At 35.8% G+C, this 21,566-nt stretch overlaps 1 protein-coding gene across 3 annotated transcripts in view; it reads left to right on the plus strand.

Annotated features, from left to right (window-relative positions):
• The window catches only part of KCNH7 (potassium voltage-gated channel subfamily H member 7), a 475,457-nt gene that overhangs the window by 338,746 nt on the left and 115,145 nt on the right, over positions 1-21,566 (plus strand). For all 3 annotated transcript variants that reach the window (XR_004350664.1, XM_032636900.1, XM_032636901.1), the window contains exon 5: positions 10,940-11,154. Coding sequence is in view for 2 of the 3 variants with exons in the window: in XM_032636900.1 (XP_032492791.1) it covers positions 10,940-11,154 (215 nt within the window). In the remaining variant the exon portion in view is untranslated. The remainder of the gene's footprint in view (positions 1-10,939; positions 11,155-21,566) is intronic.

Consider the following 21,566-nt stretch of genomic DNA (forward strand, 5'->3'; position numbering starts at 1 on the left):
ATTTAGCACACAGTTACTGATACAATTATGGGAGAGGATGTGTTAATATTTTGGGCTTCTCAGTACAGGTTCTATTCAGGGACACTCAGTGTTGAGATCATCCTCAATTTTCTTCTCCCACCCAAGCTATGTTATTTTCAAAAAACTGTATCACTTGCTTGCAGATGCTAGTTTCAATGTCTGACTACCAACAGATAAATTCAGAGGGTATTTTGTACTTCAATTTTAGCTACAAAATCATTGATTAGCATAGGCGAACCTATAATTCCTCAAGCTTTATAAATTGATATACTTTAGAAACTGAGCCACTGATAAGGCAAGATGGAAACCTTTTAAACCTGATTTTAATTTTATGAATTCATCTAGCTTTTTAATAGGTTAAATCCACATGCACCACATTTTGAATTCAGATTGTTGTCTCTTCACTCAAGAAGAAAAATTCCCTCCTATATAGGCTATCTTCATAGAACTTTAAATAATTTGCAAATATATCAGTGCATAATATTTTACATTATCTTTTCATTTAATCTATATTATCAAATACCTTAGAACCATAGTTCTCAAATCATTTGTGGTGAAGGACCAGAATATTTTTTTCTTATCCATCACATACCGATATATTTGTAAATACAGTAAAAATGCACTACAAGAAAATGAAATTTTAAAAAATAGACATACAAAATATAAACCCCAATTGTTGTATTATTAAATTGAACAGACGTAAAATTACTCTGTCAAACTGCTACAAGACTCTTACTGCTTACTCTAAGGTCTGCACTTACAGTGTAATTTCTGCACTTACAGTGTCAAGCACTCTTAGTGCGTACTCTAATTTCTGCACATACAGTGTCAATTTCTGCACTTACAGTGTCAACAAGCAGATCTCAGCTAGCACCAGCACACAGACCACATGCTCTGCCTCAGAATGTCAAAGCAGCATTAAGTATATAATGTAACTTTGGGGCAGTTGGTTTTTTGGAAATTGCAACTCTTTATATGTAATTTCCAGGTTGATGAATAGAATTATAATATTTAACTACTTGCTTGCAAGCAGTTATTACTTTACTAATGATTGTTGGCCTAGCTTCTGATGGAGATAATTAATTCTATGTAATCGAGGTCTCTTCCATTAACGCTATTTGTTTGTTATGGTCCCTCAAAGAGAGCAGAGCATTGACATGTAAGGTCACAACTTTATTTGTGCATCTCTATGTGAGGTAGCGTCTATGCTAGGAATTCAATATACTGCATTATTGAAATCGCTTCAATTGTAAGATTTGAAACAATTATTATATATCCCAAGATTTTAAATATGAACAGCATTAGCATAAATGTCAACAAACGTGGGACAGATTTTTCAAATTTTGGATATATTTGAATGATTTTAACATGACTTCATTTGCATTAAGCTTGTTTGTTTCAAAACTAGTAATGAATATTTCTTTAGTAGCATATATGCAACAAAGAGTCAGAATGCTAATCTCAGAATAAATCTGAAAACACTCCATTCTGAGATTTGACAGCAAATCCATTATAATATAAACAAATTTCCTAAATTTTCTAGGTATTACACTGAGTGCATTGTGGAAAACATAAATTTTTAAAGCTCACATTACCTTTAAATAGTCAAATCTTTCACTGATTTCTTATAATTATATTTGCCTAAGAGTGGCTCCTTGAGTACTATTTGGTATTTTCAAAATGTACATTGAAGAACACTTGTGGGAAGAATGGTTCATAAAATTGTGATTAATAATGCAAGTTGGTTTATTAAAGTAAACCATTGTCTTAGAAGCATTTTTCTATTAACACACTAGGTTAAATATGAAAAACGTTACTTAACATGCGAAATGCTGTGTAGTTTTTCCTTGTAAGTGATGGCTGAAGTAACACTAAAATTGACTTCTGACAGGTTTGAAAGTTTTTGTCACAATTGCAGGCATGTGGGTATGGCTTTCTCCAAACAGTCATAATTATAAAATCTGGATCTTGGAATCCATTTAAATTAAGTGAGATAAATGTTTCACATATTTGAACACAGATGCTTATGATGGCAGATATTTTTAGCATATGCATCTTACTTGGTTGAATAGTACAAAATGTTAATTTCAAAGATAGATTTTCAATCATTACATCCTGTTTTCTCTGATTGTTACAGAAGTTATTCAGTGCATATAACATAATTTTAGTCTTCTTTTTATATTTCTCTCTTTTTCTCCTTATGTGCTCAAAACAGACAATGGTCGCAATGTTAAAGGTAATGTATGAACTCACATTTCATCATCTGATGCTTAGATTGCCCCTCTACTCGGCATGTCAACTTGCCTGCTGTATGCCGTGTTCAATGCAACATCATTGCTGCCCTTAGTGAGCCCAGGTGCCTGGTGGAGACATCATGGCTTGATTTTGCTGGAGACATTGTTACTTTCTCAGCTGTGCCACCAATATGACTATGAACTCCTTTTTCCTGCAAGACGTATAAGCCTAGGTTGACAATGAAGACTTCCTAAATATTTGAATAATTTGGAAAGAAGCAAATATCAAGCTAAATATATTCTGGTATAAAAGAGGCACATAAGCCTATTTCAGCCAAAAAGAGAAAAGCCTTTTTGAGTACAAGAATAAATAAAATAAGCAAAGTGCTACGTGACAGCATCACTTTACTTGTTCCTCTTTTGTTTCCTTAAAACTAGTTTCACGTTCCTGGATGGCAGGGGGTATGGTTTTAAGCTTACTGTAGTAGTAAACTGTATATGCATGATAGTCATTTTCTATTTTTCTATATTACGTTTCAATCATTTTAATTGTGTCCTATATAAGTCTGAAATCACTAGCATGACCTACAGCTACTGTAGGGTAATGTTTAACTGGGCAATACCTCTGGATAAATCTGGATTTGACTAAAAATTGGAAATTCACTTCAGTTTTTCTACTCTATTATAGTAGATGCGAATAATCACAAAATATAACATATTATATTTTCATCCAGTTGAAAACTTTTGGAGCTTAGTCCTTTAACATAGGCTATGCATGCTGCTGTCGGTGTGCATATGATGACAATGACTCATTTGTGCATGTGTGTTGCATGGACACGTCTCCACCAGTAACCATCATTACTTAGAATTCACTGTTTTGGCCTCTTCTGTATGTCACTGCTACTCCGATCACTGTGAAGTCTTGTATATTGATTTCTCAAGTGCTTCCCTAACCAACTCAGAGCTGGTGATGATTATGAATTAAGACCACTAGAAGCTAAAGATCTTTTCTGGTCAGCAGTGCAGGGTAATTTGAAAATAAGAGAAATCGTGGCAGCTTCTCCCCAGCCTAACTTTATTTTGTAAGCACTTCAAAAAGGGTCTGTGCAGAGGACCTCCAATTGCAGGATGGAATTTCATATACATGATTATTCTATCCTTGGCCTGTCCACTCAGATTTCTAAAAGGGAGCAAATTAGTGTCAGCTGTGGGTAGTGATTTGAATTGATATAATTCAGAACATAACCTCAAGAAACAGAATACAGACAGCTCTTGACAACTGGTCTGTGTGAAATATGACTGGCTTTAGCATTTAACAGTTAGCAATAAATTATTAGACATTAATTTTCCAGTGATCTTAAAATGCAGTGAGAAATAAATCTAATTTTTCTCAATAAATAGAAAATTGAGCTTGCTAATCTTCCAAACTAGTGGTTCACATAGTTGTCATTCAAACTACATTAATTTCATTTTTTTCTTACAAACTAATCGATTTAATCTCCAACCCTTTTTTCCTCAATCCTCCATTTTTTTCTTTTTTTTTTGAATTTTATTTATTTATTTTTAAACAGCCGGTTCTTATTAGTTATCTGTTTTATACATATTAGTGTATACATGTCAATCCCAATCTCCCAACTCATCCCACCACCACCACCCGCCCCCCACCACTTTCCCCCCTTGGTGTCCATACGTTTGTTCTCTACATCTGTGTCTCTATTTCTGCCTTGCAAACCGGTTCATCTGTACCATTTTTCTAGATTCCACATATATGCGTTAGTATACGATATTTGTTTTTCTCTTTCTGACTTACTTCACTCTGTTTGACAGTCTCTAGGTCCATCCACGTCTCTACAAATGACCCAATTTTGTTCCTTTTTATGGCTGAGTAATATATTCCATTGTACATATATACTACATCTTCTCTAACCATTCGTCTGTCGATGGGCATAATCCTCCATTTTTTAATAGCAATAGTCCTTGAATAAAACTGAATCATAAAAGTCAGAATTTGGGATTAGGGAATTCTAACCCATTGCAGAAAGTTTTCACATATTAATATTTATAAAGTTAAACTCCTAAATTAGATAAAACGTGCAATTTAATAAAAATTTAATGTAAATGCGCCCTCCAATGTCCTTATTATGTGTTCAGGCTCTGATTTTGAAAACTTTAAAAAATATTTAAGTGTCTGGCTCTTTGAGATTTTTCACAGAGCAGTTAATATGTTAATTAGATATAGAACAATGCATTAGTGTGCTTTTTAGATTTCTGTGACCTTGTTACTAAACCGCATTTAAATAAAAATTTTTTAAAATAAAAAACAGGGGCTTCCCTGGTGGCGCAGTGGTTGAGAGTCCGCCTGCCGATGCAGGGGACACGGGTTCATGCCCCGGTCCGGGAGGATCCCACATGCCGCGGAGCGGCTGGGCCCGTGGGCCATGGCCGCTGAGCCTGCGCGTCCTCTCACAACAGTGAGAGGCCCGCGTAACACGATAATAATAATAATAAACAAATTTCTACACTTCTTTGTATGCAAATACATAATAACAGTTTTTTCAATATCTAACTCAACCAAAAATAATTTCTTTAACAAAATAAAATAAATGATTTAGAAATGCGCTTGAAAGGTCTTCAATATCATCTACTGCAGTTTATTCCCCTCAGGCAAGAGTATTGGCTAAATCTCTCTACAGGTGGTAGAAGCATCTTTATCTCTAGAGGATCCCATTCTTTAACTTTCTTGGAAAATCTATTTTACTGCCTATTATACAAAGAGCTAACTCAAATCCTTCTTGCTGAAATGTAATTTTTTTCCCCTCCATCTATCCTGAGTGGACAGAGATACTAGCCGGTTACTTCTATTCTTGATGTAACATCACAGTATAAAAACAGCAAATTGGTACTCAAGCTTTTCTGCTAAAATGGAATAATTTCCATTTTACCTCCTTTCTAAGATCAATTTTGTTTTCCTTTAATAATTCCCTTAGCACTCTGACTCTTTAAAATAAGACTTCAGAGTTCCAAAATTGTAACCCATTATCAAAGAGTGAAAAAGTTAATTCAGATAAATTGCATATGCTATTTATATGTGTGTGTGAGTGTGTGCATCACTTTTTAAACAATTTCTCTAACGTGGGAGGCAAACTTAATCCTAGTGGTTTTTCTGTTTATTCTGCCTTCCAAGTCATCATAAAAATTAACCCCACTTACCCTTTTTAGTAAGTAAGTCATTAAAATAATTTTACCCTTCTATTGCATCCACCTCTTCATTATCCCAAGTAACTCTGTATCCCACTGACAATGATATGTGCAGTTTCCAACTTGTCTGTGAATCTGGCATATGAGTCAGAAACAAAACTACCCCCAAGATTTCTCTAGCCACAAAACCTATCAGACACACAAAGGAAATCAACAGATCTGATACAACTTGTATCTCATATGCTGCATTAGCCATACCAAGTATTTGTGATCTTATAAGAATTTGCAAATTGATTTTCAGTCATGACAGTTTTCTCCTATAAAGTATATGTTATGCGCTGAAACAAACAATATGGATATTGAGTATAAATAATTTGGTGACTAATTCTTATATATTTTTTAATGTTAAACTGGTTACCTTATGCTTGTTGACAGTGATCTTTTATAAAATCCAATTAATGAACACTGCATTCGCATTTTCTTTGATGTTAAGCCACTTCAGCAATTTAGGTTTTATTAAACTTTAACCAAATAAACTCATGCTGTAAGGTATATTGTATAAAGACCTGATGATTTGAAAACAACCTTAATCTTTTTGGTTTCTTTCCCTCCTGTCCCATTTGGCTCTCAAGAGCAATCATCTTCTTTTATTTATTTATTTTTTTAAATAGCATTATTATTTTTTAAAATTTATCATATGTCCTTAGCTATATTTCCAGCACCATCTTAAGGAGAATATAGTCTCCTTTAGCATCTTGCAACTCATGATAAATTGAAATAACCTTACCATAAAAATTTTAAATACGTTTAATCTAAAATTCTTCCTAGATGTTGCTTTAGCCTCTAGCTTGATCTTTAAATGCAGTATATTTCTTTGTAGTTAGAACCTGGCTTATTTTATATTTACTCAGACACTTGTAATATATTAGAGCTTTATCCAGCTGTTGGTTTAGTCTTCTTGGTCACCTGTTTTCCATGTCCTACTAGTATATTAGAAAATTTAATCTGGTCATCCATTCTGCAAATGTTTCTTTGAAGAATATCAAGTCCTCCTAAATACTTTTGAGCTTTACATTCTTTTCTATTGAATCTACTATTTCCCTTTATTTCTGCCCATTTATTTTCTTTAAATTCATTTACTTTGTTTTTCAGGTTATCTTCCTTTCTTTCTTTAGAATTTTAAATGCCATCTGTTTATGATCACATTCAGGGAGGCTGCCTTTCACCTTTAAGTCCTCAACCAAGGCCTTTCTGAATATAGACCTAGGAGATAGGAAACCCTGCATTCTAATTTCTGGTCCTTGATTCTTATTCCATTTTGGCCTCCTATTGTGTCTGCTCGGGCTTACGACTGGTAAAATGAGAATATTACTAACACCTTTCTTAATTAAAGTGTAGGAAATTATTTTGATTAGAATTTAGACAGATTTCAGAGAAACCTAAGCTGACACTGATTATCTTGCAGACACTAACAGACCCCAGCATATAAACATCTGCTTCAAAATCAGTGGAAAATAGCATAATGATTTTTATTATACAAGATGAAATAGATTTTGAATGCCTTATCTAAGCATGCATGAATTATTTTAAGCAGTATTTTAAGTTCTGCTGAATTCTTTAAATGTCTAGATTTAACATTAAAAAAAAAACAGAATAGAGTAACAGTTTAGAAAGTTTTCCACTAGTAAGTAAGAGAAGCTAAAACACAGATTGCAATAAAGTAATATTCTGAGGCCAAATCTTAGTGTGATGTGTATTGGCCAGTGGTTTCTCAGCCCTATCAGACTAATGTCCCCTCGTTTCAACTTTTTGTTATTCTCATTTTACTATCCTGAAATGACGTTCAGAGATGATTTAACCTATTTCTAAAAGATCAACATTATTCCTTAACTTTAATTTAAAGGAGGAGTTAAAAGGAAAGTAGTTTATAATAAAATATCTCTCTCAATATGTTAATGTTCAAATATAACTACACTAGAAGGCATAATGTGATAATCAGAAATAAGAAAAAAATTTGGTTTTAAGAACATTAAAGACATGATAAAACAGTCCACATAAGTACTGGCTAAAATGATAGAGCAGGAGTACTGAGGGGTTAACCAAGTAAAAACCACTATTGGAATAAATAATGACAGATTGGACTTATTTATATATAAATTTTTAAAATACTAAATAATCAAAATTAAATTATGAATAAAGCCAGAATCAACTGGGGAGAAAGTGAGAAAGTGTGATGTCCACAAAAATGAACTGGCCCTTGGTTTGAAGTTTAATGTTAAAATGATTCCCTATGGGATAACATGCAATGCAATAGTAATGCATGGCACAGGAGAAAGAAATCCCACTAAACATCAGGATGTATATTTATCCTCCAATACTTAAAAAAGAACTTGCAGACCATACGCCTTCAGAAGCAATGGGAACTAGAAGATGGATTAGAAGAAGAAATGGCAATCAAGACATTATGGAGAACACAGACATAAAGAACAGACTAGTGGTTACCAGTGGGCAGAAGGAAAGGGGGAAGGGGCACAATAGGGGTATGGGATTAAGCGATACAAACTACTCTGTATAAAATAAATAAGCAACAAGGATATATTGTACAGCAAAGGGAAATAGAGCCATTATTTTGTAGTATGGAGTATAATTTATAAAAATATTGAATCACTATGTTGCATACCTGAAACTAATCTAGTATTGTAAACTGACTATACTTCAATAAAAAAGACATTATGGAGACATTGTGGCAGATCTCTAGGGAATTCTTAAATCATTCCAGGTGTTTATTTTTTACCTAAAAATTAAAATAGGCTTCTTTTTGTTGTATCATACATCATTTTACATATATAGGAGATCAATAATATAAAATATTTTAGCAGAAATTTTATTAATGATTTGAGGTGTGATTCCTATAATTGTCTGCAAATTTAATAATATTTTGTTCCAACATTGTTTTAAAAAGATTCAAATATCTTCATTTATATGTTTGCATGTGACAGCTACAAACACAGACTGTAACCTGAAGTCTGAAATTTTGTATTGGCAACTCAAATAACACAAGTAGTGTATCTCCAAGTGATTTGGTTTTCCAAAATGGTGAACAACTTTTGGTAAAGTTATGAACAAAAAAAAGTAAAAATCTTCATTCTATATGGCAGTTGTAGCTCTGAAAGTTCCAGTGTATATTAAAATATGTGAAACAAGTTCAAGGCTCAGATCATTATAAATAGGCTTTTCACCTACATGAATGCCCGTTGGGACATCTGGGTCAATTTTTCATGGTGAGAGAATAGACACCTCCCATCACTGTAACAAACAAAAATTCCCCCACAGATGCCTCTAGGGTGAAGTACTGTTGCAGTGTGAAAAGTATGCTTAAGGGTTTGAAATACAATTTAACTATATACCTGAGCTCAGTGTTATATAATTTCATGTCAATATCCCTGTGTGCAGTAAAGTCACCTAAGCAGTGAAAATATGACATTAGAGTTGGGAAAAAGACAATATCTAAGAAATCTGAAGTCCTAGAATATTTTACAAATTTAAATATTAAGATATAGGCTGGGAATGTAGCCATAGAATGATACAAGAAAGGAAACACTATCTAGGGTATGTTACAAAACTAAATTAGTGATGTGTATAGGAGAGTTTTACAAAGAATGGGGTTTCTCACAGAGCTATCTGAAAGCTAGATTAATTTGGTAACTTTGGGCTCTTATTTCTCTTCTTGTCATATAAATAGAAAAGAGAGTAAGAATCTATATTCAAATGAGAACATACTGGGAAATAAATGCCCAGAGAACTTAGTGACATTTTTTACATGGACAGACTTGGCCGTCATCATAGATAAAACTCAGAGAATGAACGGAAATGCACCTCAAGGAACACAGGGTTTCCTACATAGATTTAAAAATCTCTTAAAATCATTTCAATATTTTATTATAACCAAATATCAGTATAAACTCTTATAAACAAATATAGTGTGATTTTCCTCCAGGGTGAATATGAACTAAATGGTGGGTATTTTTTTTTTTTTTGGATTATATTTGATCTGAGTTGATTGACAGTTGTGGTCCAAAATACGCTATCTATAAATTTAATTTTCAAGGGTTTATACCTCACTTGGTGCATAAAGCACATTCTGATCTCCAAAATGTGTTAGTTTCATTCTGAACAGGGGATAAAAATAGCATAAGGCAAAATGTGCTGACTAGCAAGTTCATTCAGCAGTTTGCATGTTTCAAGCACTCTCCAGGCAGAAAGTTAATGGCTGTATAGCACTCGTGGGCTCAGGATTTTTATAAAAGTCTTCCTCATGCTAATTTTTAAGAGCTACATAATGGTATAAGTAACATTACCAATTGTATAAGAAACTCTTTGGAGCATTTCTTGACCCTCTATAAGCAACAGACAATAGGTTCATCTCAAAAGAATATATAGCTGGTCAGTGTACTTATCCTCAACTAAGGGGCCCAGGGTCTTGGCACAGTGCCAAATTGTCTTTGTAAGAAAGGATTGTGAGAAGTGACTAGCCTTGGTCAAAGAGTCCAAATTTCCAGGAATAAGATCTGGGTATCTAATGTATAGCATGGTTAAAAAAAAAAAAAAAAAAAAAAAAAAAAAAAAAAGATGTAACCAGGTGCTGCCAACCCCAGACAAGTCTTATTTACCCAACTATGGTCACTTCAATTTTAAGTTATGTTTGCCAAAGCATTCTTCTGCTATGTTTTTTTCCCCCTCAAAAAGTGGTCAGCCTTAAATCTAAATAAAAGGGAAAAAAAGAAAAGAAAGGAAAGATTTAAAAATCCCACATAGGAGCCAAATTTTTCAATATAGTCCACATAACACACACACACACACACACACACACACACACACACACCCATACACACAAATGACATTTGTCCTTCTCATTGTTACCTGAAATTCCTGTCTGGACTTAACTCTCAGAATCTCTGGGAAGCATCTCATACAGGTAATAGAAGCATATGAAGAACACAACTGGCTTGTCACTTGTTACGGCACAGAGAAGGGAGTAATACGAATTGGAGCGGGCTAGACAGCCATTCAGAAGTTTCATGGCCAACATGATTTTAACCTTCCTTGAATAATTCCTAAATTATAAAAGTCCTTCCTTGAATAATTCTTAAATTATATAAAAAGAAATTCTTGAGAGACTTTGAAAGTAGAATTTAGCCAATAATAAGGAATAGAGTTCGTTCTTTTATTCCAACCTTTAATGAAAGAAGCCAGTTAACAGCTAAAGCTGTCATCTGCTCTCTGGGTGCACACCTAGGGCACCATCTTATCCTTGGATACTCACATGCCTCTCCATATGTCAGATGGCGAACAGGTATCAGCCAGCTGCATTTAGTCACATCTGAATCAGGGTCACAATGGTCATGGATTACTAACAGGTCATTCAAGACCATCTCTTTCTTAATTTTTCCTGATATTGCTTTTACAAATACTTTCCAATTTTTTAGGGCCTTTTAATCATATCAAGTCAAGCCTCCTGGGATCCACGTCGGATTCAAACCTGAACAAATACAGCACCATTAACAAGATTCCACAGCTCACTCTGAATTTTTCAGATGTCAAAACTGAAAAAAAGAACACATCCCCTCCTTCTTCAGATAAAACCATTATTGCACCCAAAGTTAAAGATCGAACACACAATGTGACAGAGAAAGTTACCCAGGTAGGACACGATTTTACTATCAATTTTAACTGTTTTTAAAGTTATTTTCTGCACCATAAAACTCATTCCTTTTCCTATGAATGAATATTAAGAGAGGTAAGCCATTTATTTGCACTCCAATTTCTCAGAAGTTGGGTGACCCTCTAATGTAATAGATAAATAAAACTACAGACTATGATTTTATCTATTGCAAGACTAAGCAAAAATGGGCTGGCTTGGTTTTCTTGTTCCTTTTGTTGCAGAAGTGGTTAACCAGCTATTCATCATGTTTGGGCATTTATTGTTTTGCTGCCAACTCTTGCATTATTAAAGCATGTGTTTTTTTTTAATATAATGGATGTGTCTATCGAAGGTTTAGGCAACTAATTGGGATTTACTCTTAACTGTGGCCCTCTTTTTGCACTTACACTACTGAGTCAGGTATAAGTCAGTGGAATTGGGGAAAAGAACTGTCTGAGTTGATGAAAAGTCAGAGTGAAACAATATATTTCATAGGAACAATATTTTATTGTTTTTTTTAAAAAAATATTGCAAGTTGAACTAAGGTAAAAGGTACTGTCTAGCAAGAGTCCTGTTTTAAAGAATAGAGAAAAATGATTTGTATTTATTATATCAAAATACCAACCTAAGCAGTACCCAGCTTTTGCTTACAATGCACTTACATTGTTGGGAATTCTTGAGTCTAAAATTTGTGCCAAGTAAACAGTTTTTGTTTTCTTACAAACAATTTAACCTAGTATATTTGCTTAGCAAATATTTTTATAAACAGTCACAATATAAAGATAAACTTGACCCCAATCTCTATCCCAAGCATTTAAGATTTTACATTAATATAGTTTTTTGTAATTGTAATCACTACAAACAACACTATAGTAGTTTGTAAATAATGTCTTAAATGTGAGCTAAAATAGCTATGTAAAGACCATGAGTCAGTTGTAAATAGACCTGAGTAGTCTCTATTTATTTGAGATGAGAGATTATACATGCCATACTCAAATATATATTTTGATATTTATGTAGTAATGAGGCTTTCTACCCTTGGCATTTTGTTTTTCTCAACTTATACTTAGTAAACTGGGCCCAACAGTGATAAATGAATAGTCTACTATTATTTGTGTTGTATTGACACCGTTTTGATAGCTTTGAATTTTACTTGCAATTAACTCAAAAAATATATTATTTGTAGACCATAATCATCATATGTATATATAGAAAGAGATTTTAGAAATTGAACAGTAGGCTGGTTGCAGATATTAGGGTCAGGGTCCTGCCAGTAGCGTAAGTGAGCAAAGTAGTCATGGTAGCACAGCAGGCATGGTAGGGGCTACAAGGACTTACAGAGCCCAGAGTCCCTCCTGAGAAGATGGCTGCCACTCAGCTCCAGCTAACTGTGGTCATGTAAGAATGCTTGACCAGTGTTTTCAAATCTTCCAATTTTAAAAAGAATCTAGAAATCCAGAATTTAAGATAAACTCTTTATTTCTAAAAGTTGGCAAACTAATTCAAAATGCTTTTATAGGCCAAACAAAACATACCTTAGGTGTGTGGGCAGCCAAGTTTGATCTTTGCAAAGTTTTCATGAGCTTGGTTCACTACAGGGCCTACCTTATCCTGCCACATTCAGCAGGTCCATTGTGCCAGGAGGAGATGAATGTACACATGGATCGGAGGTGGCACCTCTACTGGGACTTTCTGAGCCTGGTGAGAGGAAACATTTATACAAATAGTGCTAATGAAATCATGGTGTTAAAGAATACAGGAACACAGGTCGAGGGAAAGTAATTATACTTTAAGGGAGGAAATTTCAGAGAAGAAAAACAGATGAGATGGGACATTTAAGATGGATCCAGAAGGTTACTTATCAAACTGGGTAGTGAGTGATGTTTAAAAGCATAACCCAGAGTCGCATGCACTTGTGCTTTAATTCTGGCTAAGTCATTTATTGTGACATTGAGGCAAGTTTTAGTGATGACAAAACTTATTTCTCAGTGTTGATATAAGAATTAAATAGAATGATGTGTGGAAAGTGTTCATCAAGGTGCTATGTACATGGCAAGCAACATCAACCATTATTCTGTTTATTAATGTTCTTGTATGACTTCTCCTGGCCCTCTGCACGATATATCGCTGCAGGATCCTTTTATCTACACCCTGCCACGACCTAGTAAAACACCTGGGAGAGTAGAGTTCATGAACCTTTACTGAAGGAAGGAAGGCAAGAGAAGTTGACCAAGCAGACAAGGGAAGGGGTGAGAATCCCAGGTAGAGGAAACAGCAAGAACAAAGTTGTAGAGGCACAAAAGTCCAAGTGCCTTCTCCTAACAAGTAGGTTCTTGAGCCAGGGAGTTGCTGGGCTGGGCAGGGGCTTGTTACAGATTGGGGAGCTGCTGGAACTTTCCCCTCTAGATGGTTCTTCAACACCTTTCTCCTCAAGTGCCTTGGGGGGTTGAGTAAAATGCAACAGCTGCCATCAGAAGGTGAGCATTCTTTTAAGGTCTCATGCTTTCTCTTTAAAATCCCTGTGACTTTCATATTTAGCTCCATAACATTACAATACTTGTTTTAACAGTTTAAAAAATGTTTAAAACTGTTACTTACCACTGAGGGACACTGAGGTCCACAACAAAGCCCCATAGTTTTCCTACAGTTTCTTATACTTCACCCAAATCATCATGGAGTGCCCCACCACACAGCCTCCGAACCACCCCAGGTTGAGGAGCAGGCAAAAAACCTTTTGAAGGTGGGCTTCCCTGGTGGCGCAGTGGTTGAGAGTCCGCATGCCGATGCAGGGGACACGGGTTCGTTCCCCAGTCCGGGAAGATCCCACATGCCGTGGAGCAGCTGGGCCCATGAGCCATGGCCGCTGAGCCTGCGCCTCCGGAGCCTGTGCTCCGCAACAAGAGAGGCCACAACACTTTTTTTTTAACAATGTAAAAGATACAGTGACAGGAAGGAGATTCTGGAGACAGAACACTTAAGTAGCTATGGTTCTGGCCAGAAATGATGAGAGACTGGAAAAAGATTGAGACTGAAAACTAGAAAGAAGGGGATATGTAGGCTCGCTCTATCTTCTTTTTAGGCCCCCTTTAGCTCTTAGTAGCAAACCTTCCAGTTGTCAACATGTCAAACCAAACAAGGTGGAGATCAAATACTGAGACATTCCTCCTGCAAACATAGCCTCTTGAAATTTTTTTAAGCACTTGAAAGCAGAGCGAGCCTATAACTATTTTCTCATTTAGTGTTTGTGAAGTTTCCTGATTGTAGCTATCTCTGGAATCCCCATATTCACAACATATAGTACCACTTGCCTCCTAGTCTCTAGAAATAATTTTGTAGTGACTCAGAAACTTTACTATTACCTTTGTTAGGACTACGTGGAAATCCTCCTTGTCAAGATATTCTCAACGTATTTGCTGTAGGCAGCCAGCAGTATTTCCATTATCTCATGTTCTAATATGTTTTATTCCCTTGATGGACTTGTATGGTAATCCTTTTTTCAAAAGATATCAGGGCTTTGTTCATCAATCATTCAATAAGGATTTTTAAACACTCCTCTGAGCACAAACAATAGAGCAGACATCAAGAAAAAAAAGGCATAAATGAAAGAAACAATTCATCTCTGTTCATCGTTATACTCTCTCACCATTTGGATCTTATCTCTATTGTACTTTGGCTAATTATGAATTAACCAGTTAGTTGTTTGCCTCCCCAGCTAGATTGAGCTTATTGAGCAGGGACCATGTTGCTATCCATTCATCTGTTCATTCATTCGTGCATCTGTGTATTTTTTTATTCACTCAACAAGCATTTATTGAGAGCTAGTATGTACAGTGTTAGTTTCCGGGAATTCATAATTAAAAGGCAAATTCTCTGCCTTCAAGAAGTGATGGAGACAGACAAGTTCGGTACATAGGCATTGTAATGCAATGTGAAGTATTACACTATAGGTAAACTCAGAGAGCAGAGAGTGCTGGGAGAGGAAACATTGCCTATATTGGGAGGTTGGGGTGGTGATTGGGAAATATAAACTCTTAGATGAGTTTTGAAACTTGAGAATTTTCTGAGATTGTGTGTTAGAATCTGGAGTGGGGCACATTTGGGAAACTGTGAGTACCAATGGATGAATGAAGCATGAGGTGTTTGTATTACTAGAGCCTAACGTAAGACACAGCACCTAAGAATCTTAAAAGATTCAGAAATGCACCACCAAAGGTGTTGGAGAGAATTAAGCAAGAGTAAATCTGTGGGTAAAAAATTCCCAAGGCAAATGCTTGCCTTCCAAACTCTTCCCTCAAGCAAGATTCTCATTCTTGCTGTTGTCTTAGGTCCAAAGATTCCTTTTAGTGGCTGGTCTGAGAGGCCAAACTTCTGCATGCATCAGCTCTTTATGTCATATTCCACCTGACCTTCTCTACTCATTGAAGGAAGTAGAAAATAACTCTCAGAGGATGTGGGTTTTTTCTTCCTTAACTACAATCCACCTGGTACAGGCAAATGTGTAGTAGGGTCCACTTTGGGGAAGAGGGGCCTTGGTTGGATAATTACTACCAAATTCCAGTGGAGTGATGGAGAGAAAATAATGAATTGGAAGAAATGTGTGGGTGAAGAGCAAAGATCTGCTTTCACCATGCGATTGCATTTCTCAGTAAAGGATCAAATTCTTGGCTATATCTGCCCCCTTTTAAGTAAAAGTAAACCAAACTTTTACACTCTCATATCATTTCATTATTTCTGAGGCTAGTTCTAGTTCAGATGTTATGCTGAGCTTTAGGATAAAATGCATCATTTTGTTGTCACATTCAGCTCTTACAAATTTTGTACTAGATCACTCTCCCTAGATAGGCATAAGAATGTCAGAAGGTTTAAGAAGATGGCATTGTGGGTTTCAAATCTTTATTGGCCAGTCACATAAGGCTCTATCAGTCAGTGCTGTAACAGAATGCAAGTAATAGAAGCCTGAGTGAAACCACTTTAAGCAAAAAATGAAAGGAGGAGGGTCAGCTTATAGGGTCACATAACCAAAAAGTGCAGGGGCTGTTCTGCTTTGGGCCACAGCTACATTCATTGTTTGAACAGCTGATGACATTCTCTCCTCTCAGCCTTGCTTTCTTCTGTATTGACTTCATGCTATATCTGATGGAAGCAAGGTCCTTAGACTCTTCTGTCTTACCTAATACTCACAGTTGGTGATCTGATGGGAAAGGCTTTCTCTCCACCAGTGTCCATATCAATTCCCGAGGTAGTGGACTCTGATTGGCCAACCTGAGTCCTGTGCTCAGCCTTGTGGTGGAAGAAGTATAGCCCTTGACTGCGGACCACACCAGAAAAAAGCAGCGGGGAAGGAAGGTCTCTAAGGAAAGAAAACAAAACAACAGTGGCCCATTGTGTAGATGAAGATAAGAATTCAGACTAACAGCATCACACACACACACACACACACACACACACACACACACTAAATGCACATTATATGCTGGGTAGGCTCTAGAGACACAGAAGTATAAAACCTAGTACCAGTACTCAAGGGGTTATAAACTACTTGGAGAAAAATATTACAGCAACATATAATAATAGCATTTGCAAATGCTAATATAATAAGTACTACAAGATCATATTATGAAACTAAAGGTAGTTTGAGTTTCCTTTATATACAGTACTGGCCCAATTATGAGCAAATAGTTCCGCAACTTATTATTTTACTACTTAAAAGGAATGTCTAGTGAACTTAATAGAAACCCATATTGTGGTCATCAGAAAGACATATGATGAAGAAAAGAATTACTACTAGTCCACAACTATAGTTTTCTTATAGCTTTACTAAGGAGAATACTCAAAATAATTAGTTTCAGGAGTAATCACTAAGAGACTTAGGTCACAAGAGAGAAATTTCTGAATGTTTAAAAGGCCATATAATTTTGAAATCTACATAGAACCTTAAACCTAAAATAAATTCCCATTATCTGGGATTTATTTAAGTATATTATTGGCGTGAAAATAGAATTATGATAGATTTAATAATAGGTGACACTGATTGAGCATTTACTATGTGCCAGGCTCTATGCTAAGTGGTTTAACAGATTATCAATTTTAATCCACATAACACTCCTATGAGTTGGTACTATTATTATCATCTCTAGCTCATAGAAGAGGAATCAAGCTTAGGAAGAAGGAAGCAACTTACCTAAGTCACACAATAGATGGTGAAAGTGGGCCTCAGACCGAGATCATCTGACTCAAAGAGTGAAGATCTTAATCTCTAAAGTACATCCTCTTTAATTCTGTTTTGTTTTCTTATCTGTCCCCTAATTCTACTCAGAAGTTAGCATGGCATTGGGAAATACCTGTAACATTTGGCTGTATGGCAAAATATCCTAATCTAAATGTTTACTAGTAACTGATTAGAGAAGTGAGTCTACAGAAATAAGGAAGAGAATGTGGTATATTTTCTCTAAAACTCCTCAAACTCTGCAAAAAGCAGCTGAATAAAACCATCATTAAGGATGCATTATTTCTTGTTTAAGTTCATATCCCATTTTTCTTTTTTTTTGTTTAACATCTTTATTGGAGTATAATTTCTTTACAATGATGTGTTAGTTTCTGCTTTATAACAAAGTGAATCAGCTATACATATACATTTATCCTCATATCTCCTCCCTCTTGCGTCTCCCTCCCACCCTCCTTATCCCACATCTCTAGGTGATCACAAAGCACCCAGCTTATCTCACTGTGCTATGCAGCTGTGCTTCCCACTAGCTATCTATTTTACATTTGGTAGTATATATAAGTCCATGCCACTCTCTCACTTCGTCCCAGCTTACCTTTCCCCCTCCCCATGTCCATTCTCTATGTCTGCATCTTTATTCCTGTCCTGCCCCTAGGTTCTTCAGAAACTTTTTATTTTTTAGATTCCATATATGTGTTAGGATACGGTATGTGTTTTTCTATTTCTGACTTACTTCACTCTGTATGACAGACTCTAGGTCCATCCACCTCACTCCAAATAACTCAATATCGTTTCTTTTTATGGCTAATATTCCATTGTATATATGTGCTACGTCTTCTTTATCCATTTATCTGTTGATGGTCACTTAGGTTGCTTCCATGTCCTGGCTACTGTAAATAGAGCTCAGTGAACATTGTGGTACATGACTCTTTCTGAATTATGGTTTTCTCAGGGTATATGCCCAGTAGTGAGATTGCTGGGTCATATGGTAGTTCTATTTTTAGTTTTTTAAGGAACCTTCATACTGTTCTCCATAGTGGCTATATCAATTTACATTCCCACCAACAGTGCAAGAGGGTTCTCTTTTCTCCACACCTTCTCCAGCATTTATTATTTGTAGATTTTTTGATGATGGCCATTCTGACTGGCGTGAGGTGATACCTCACTGTAGTTCTGATTTGCATTTCTAATGGTTAGTGATGTTGAGCATCCTTTCATGTGTTTGTTGGCAATCTGTATATATTTGGAGAAATGTTTATTTAGGTCTTCTGCCCATTTTTGAATTGGGTTGTTTGTTTTTTTGATATTGAGCTGCATGAGCTGCTTATAAATTTTGGAGATTAATCCTTTGTCCGTTGCTTCGTTTGCAAATATTTACTTGCATTCTGAGGGTTGTCTTTTTTTTTTTTTAACATCTTTATTGGGGTATAATTGCTTTACAATGGTGTGTTAGTTTCTGCTTTATAACAAAGTGAATCAGTTATACATATACATATGTTCCCATATCTCTTCCCTCTTGCGTCTCCCTCCCTCCCACCCTCCCTATACCACCCCTCCAGGCGGTCACAAAGCACAGAGCTGATATCCCTGTGCTATGCGGCTGCTTCCCACTAGCTATCTACCTTACGTTTTTTAGTGTATATATATGTCCATGCCTCTCTCTCGCTTTGTCACAGCTCACCATTCCCCCTCCCCATATCCTCGAGTCCGTTCTCTAGTAGGTCTGTGTCTTTATTCCTGTCTTACCCCTAGGTTCTTCATGACATTTTTTTTCTTAAATTCCATATATATGTGTTAGCATACGGTATTTGTCTTTCTCTTTCTGACTTACTTCACTCTGTATGACAGACTCTAGGTCTATCCACCTCATTACAAATAGCTCAATTTCGTTTCTTTTTATGGCTGAGTAATATTCCATTGTATATATGTGCCACATCTTCTTTATCCATTCATCCGATGTTGGGCACTTAGGTTGTTTCCATCTCCGGGCTATTGTAAATAGAGCTGCAATGAACATTTTGGTACATGACTCTTTTTGAATTTTGGTTTTCTCAGGGTATATGCCCAGTAGTGGGATTGCTGGATCATATGGTAGTTCTATTTGTAGTTTTTAAAGGAACCTCCATACTGTTCTCCATAGTGGCTGAACCAATTCACATTCCCACCAGCAGTGCAAGAGTGTTCCCTTTTCTCCACACCTGAGGGTTGTCTTTTCATCTTGTTTATGGTTTCCTTTGCTGTGCAAAAGCTTTTGAGTTTCATTAGGTCCCATTTCTTTATTTTTGTTTTTATTTCCACTTGTCTATGAGGTGGGTCAAAAAAGATCTTGCTGCTGTGATTAATGTCATAGAGTGTTCTGCCTATGTTTTGCTCTCAGAGTTTTATAAGGTCTGGCCTTACATTTAGGTCTTTAATCCATTTTGGTTTATTTTTGTGTATGGTGTTAGGGAGTATTCTGATTTCATTCTTTTACATGTAGTTGTCCAGATTTCCCAGCACAGCTTATTGAAAAGGCTGTCTTTTCTCCATTGTATATTCTTCCTTCCTTTATCAAAAATAAGGTGACCATAGGTGTGTGGGTTTATCTCTGGGCTTTCTATACTGTTCCATTGATCTGTATTTCTGTTTTTGTGCCAGTACCATGCCGTCTTGATTACTGTAGCTTTGTAGTATAGTCAGCAGTCCTGGAGCCTGATTCCTCCAGCTCTGTTTTTCTTTCACCAGATTGCTTTGGCTATTCGGGGTCTTTTGTGTTTCCATACAAACTGTAAAATTTTCTGTTCTAGTTCTGTGAAAAATGCCATTGGTAGTTTGATAGGGCTTGTAATGACTCTGTAGATTGCTTTGGGTACAATAGTCATTTTCACAATGTGGATTCATCCTATCCAAGACATAGTATATATCTCCATCTCTTTGTACCATCTTTAATTTCTTTCATTAGTGTCTTATAGTTTTCTGCATACAGGTCTTTTGTCTCCTTAGGTAGGTTTATTCCTAGGTATTTATTCTTTTTGTTGCAATGGTAAATGGGAGCGTTTCCTTAATTTCTCTTTCAGATTTTTCATCATTAGTGTATAGGAATGCAAGAGATTTCTGTGCATTAATTTTGTATCCTGCTACTTTACCACATTCATTGATTAGCTCTAGTAGTTTTCTGGTAGCATCTTTAGGGTACTCTATGTATAGTATCATCTCATCTGCAGTGACAGCTTTACTTCTTCTTTTCCAATTTGGATTCCTTTTATTCCTTTTTCATCTCTGATTGCTGTGGCTAAAACTTCCAAAACTATATTGATTAATAGTGGTGAGAGTGGAAAACCTTGTCTTGTTCCAGATCTTAGAGGAAATGGTTTCAGTTTTTCACCATTAGGAACGATGTTGACTGTGGGTTTGTCATATATGGCCTTTATTATGTTGAGGTAAATACCCTCTATGCCTACTTTCTGGAGGATTTTTATCATAAATGGGTGTTCAATTTTGTCAAAAGCTTTTTCTGCATCTATTAAAATGATCATATTGTTTTTATCCTTCATTTTGTTGATATGGTCTATCACATTGATTGATTTGAATATATTGAAGAATCCTTTCATTCCTGGGGTAAACTCCACTTGATCATGGTATATGCTCCTTTCAATGTGCTGTTGGATTCTGTTTGCTAATATTTTGTTGAGGATTTTTGCATCTATATTCATCAGTGATATTGGCCTGTAGTTTTCTTTCTTGTTGACATCTTTGTCTGGTTTTGGTATCAGGGTGATGGTGACCTCGCAGAATGAGTTTGGGAGTGTTCCTCCCTCTGCTATATTTTGGAAGAGTTTGAGAAGGATAGGTGTTAACTCTTCTCTAAATGTTTGATAGAATTCACCTGTGAAGCCATCCGGTCCTGGGCTTTTGTTTGTTGGAATATTTTTAATCACAGTCTCAATTTCAGTGCTTGTGATTGGTTTGTTCATATTTTCTATTTCTTCCTGGTTCAGTCTTGGAAAGTTGTGATTTTCTAAGAATTTGTCCATTTCTTCCAGGTTGTCCATTTTATTGGGATAGAGTTGCTTGTAGTAATGTCTCATGATCCTTTGTATTTCTGCAGTGTCAGTTGTGACTTCTCCTTTTTCATTTCTAATTCTATTGATTTGAGTCTTCTCCCTTTTTTTCTTGATGAGTCTAGTAATGGTTTATCAACTTTGTATAT

The sequence above is a fragment of the Phocoena sinus genome, chromosome 7, assembly GCF_008692025.1.
Source record: "Phocoena sinus isolate mPhoSin1 chromosome 7, mPhoSin1.pri, whole genome shotgun sequence".
Lineage (NCBI taxonomy): Eukaryota > Metazoa > Chordata > Mammalia > Artiodactyla > Phocoenidae > Phocoena > Phocoena sinus.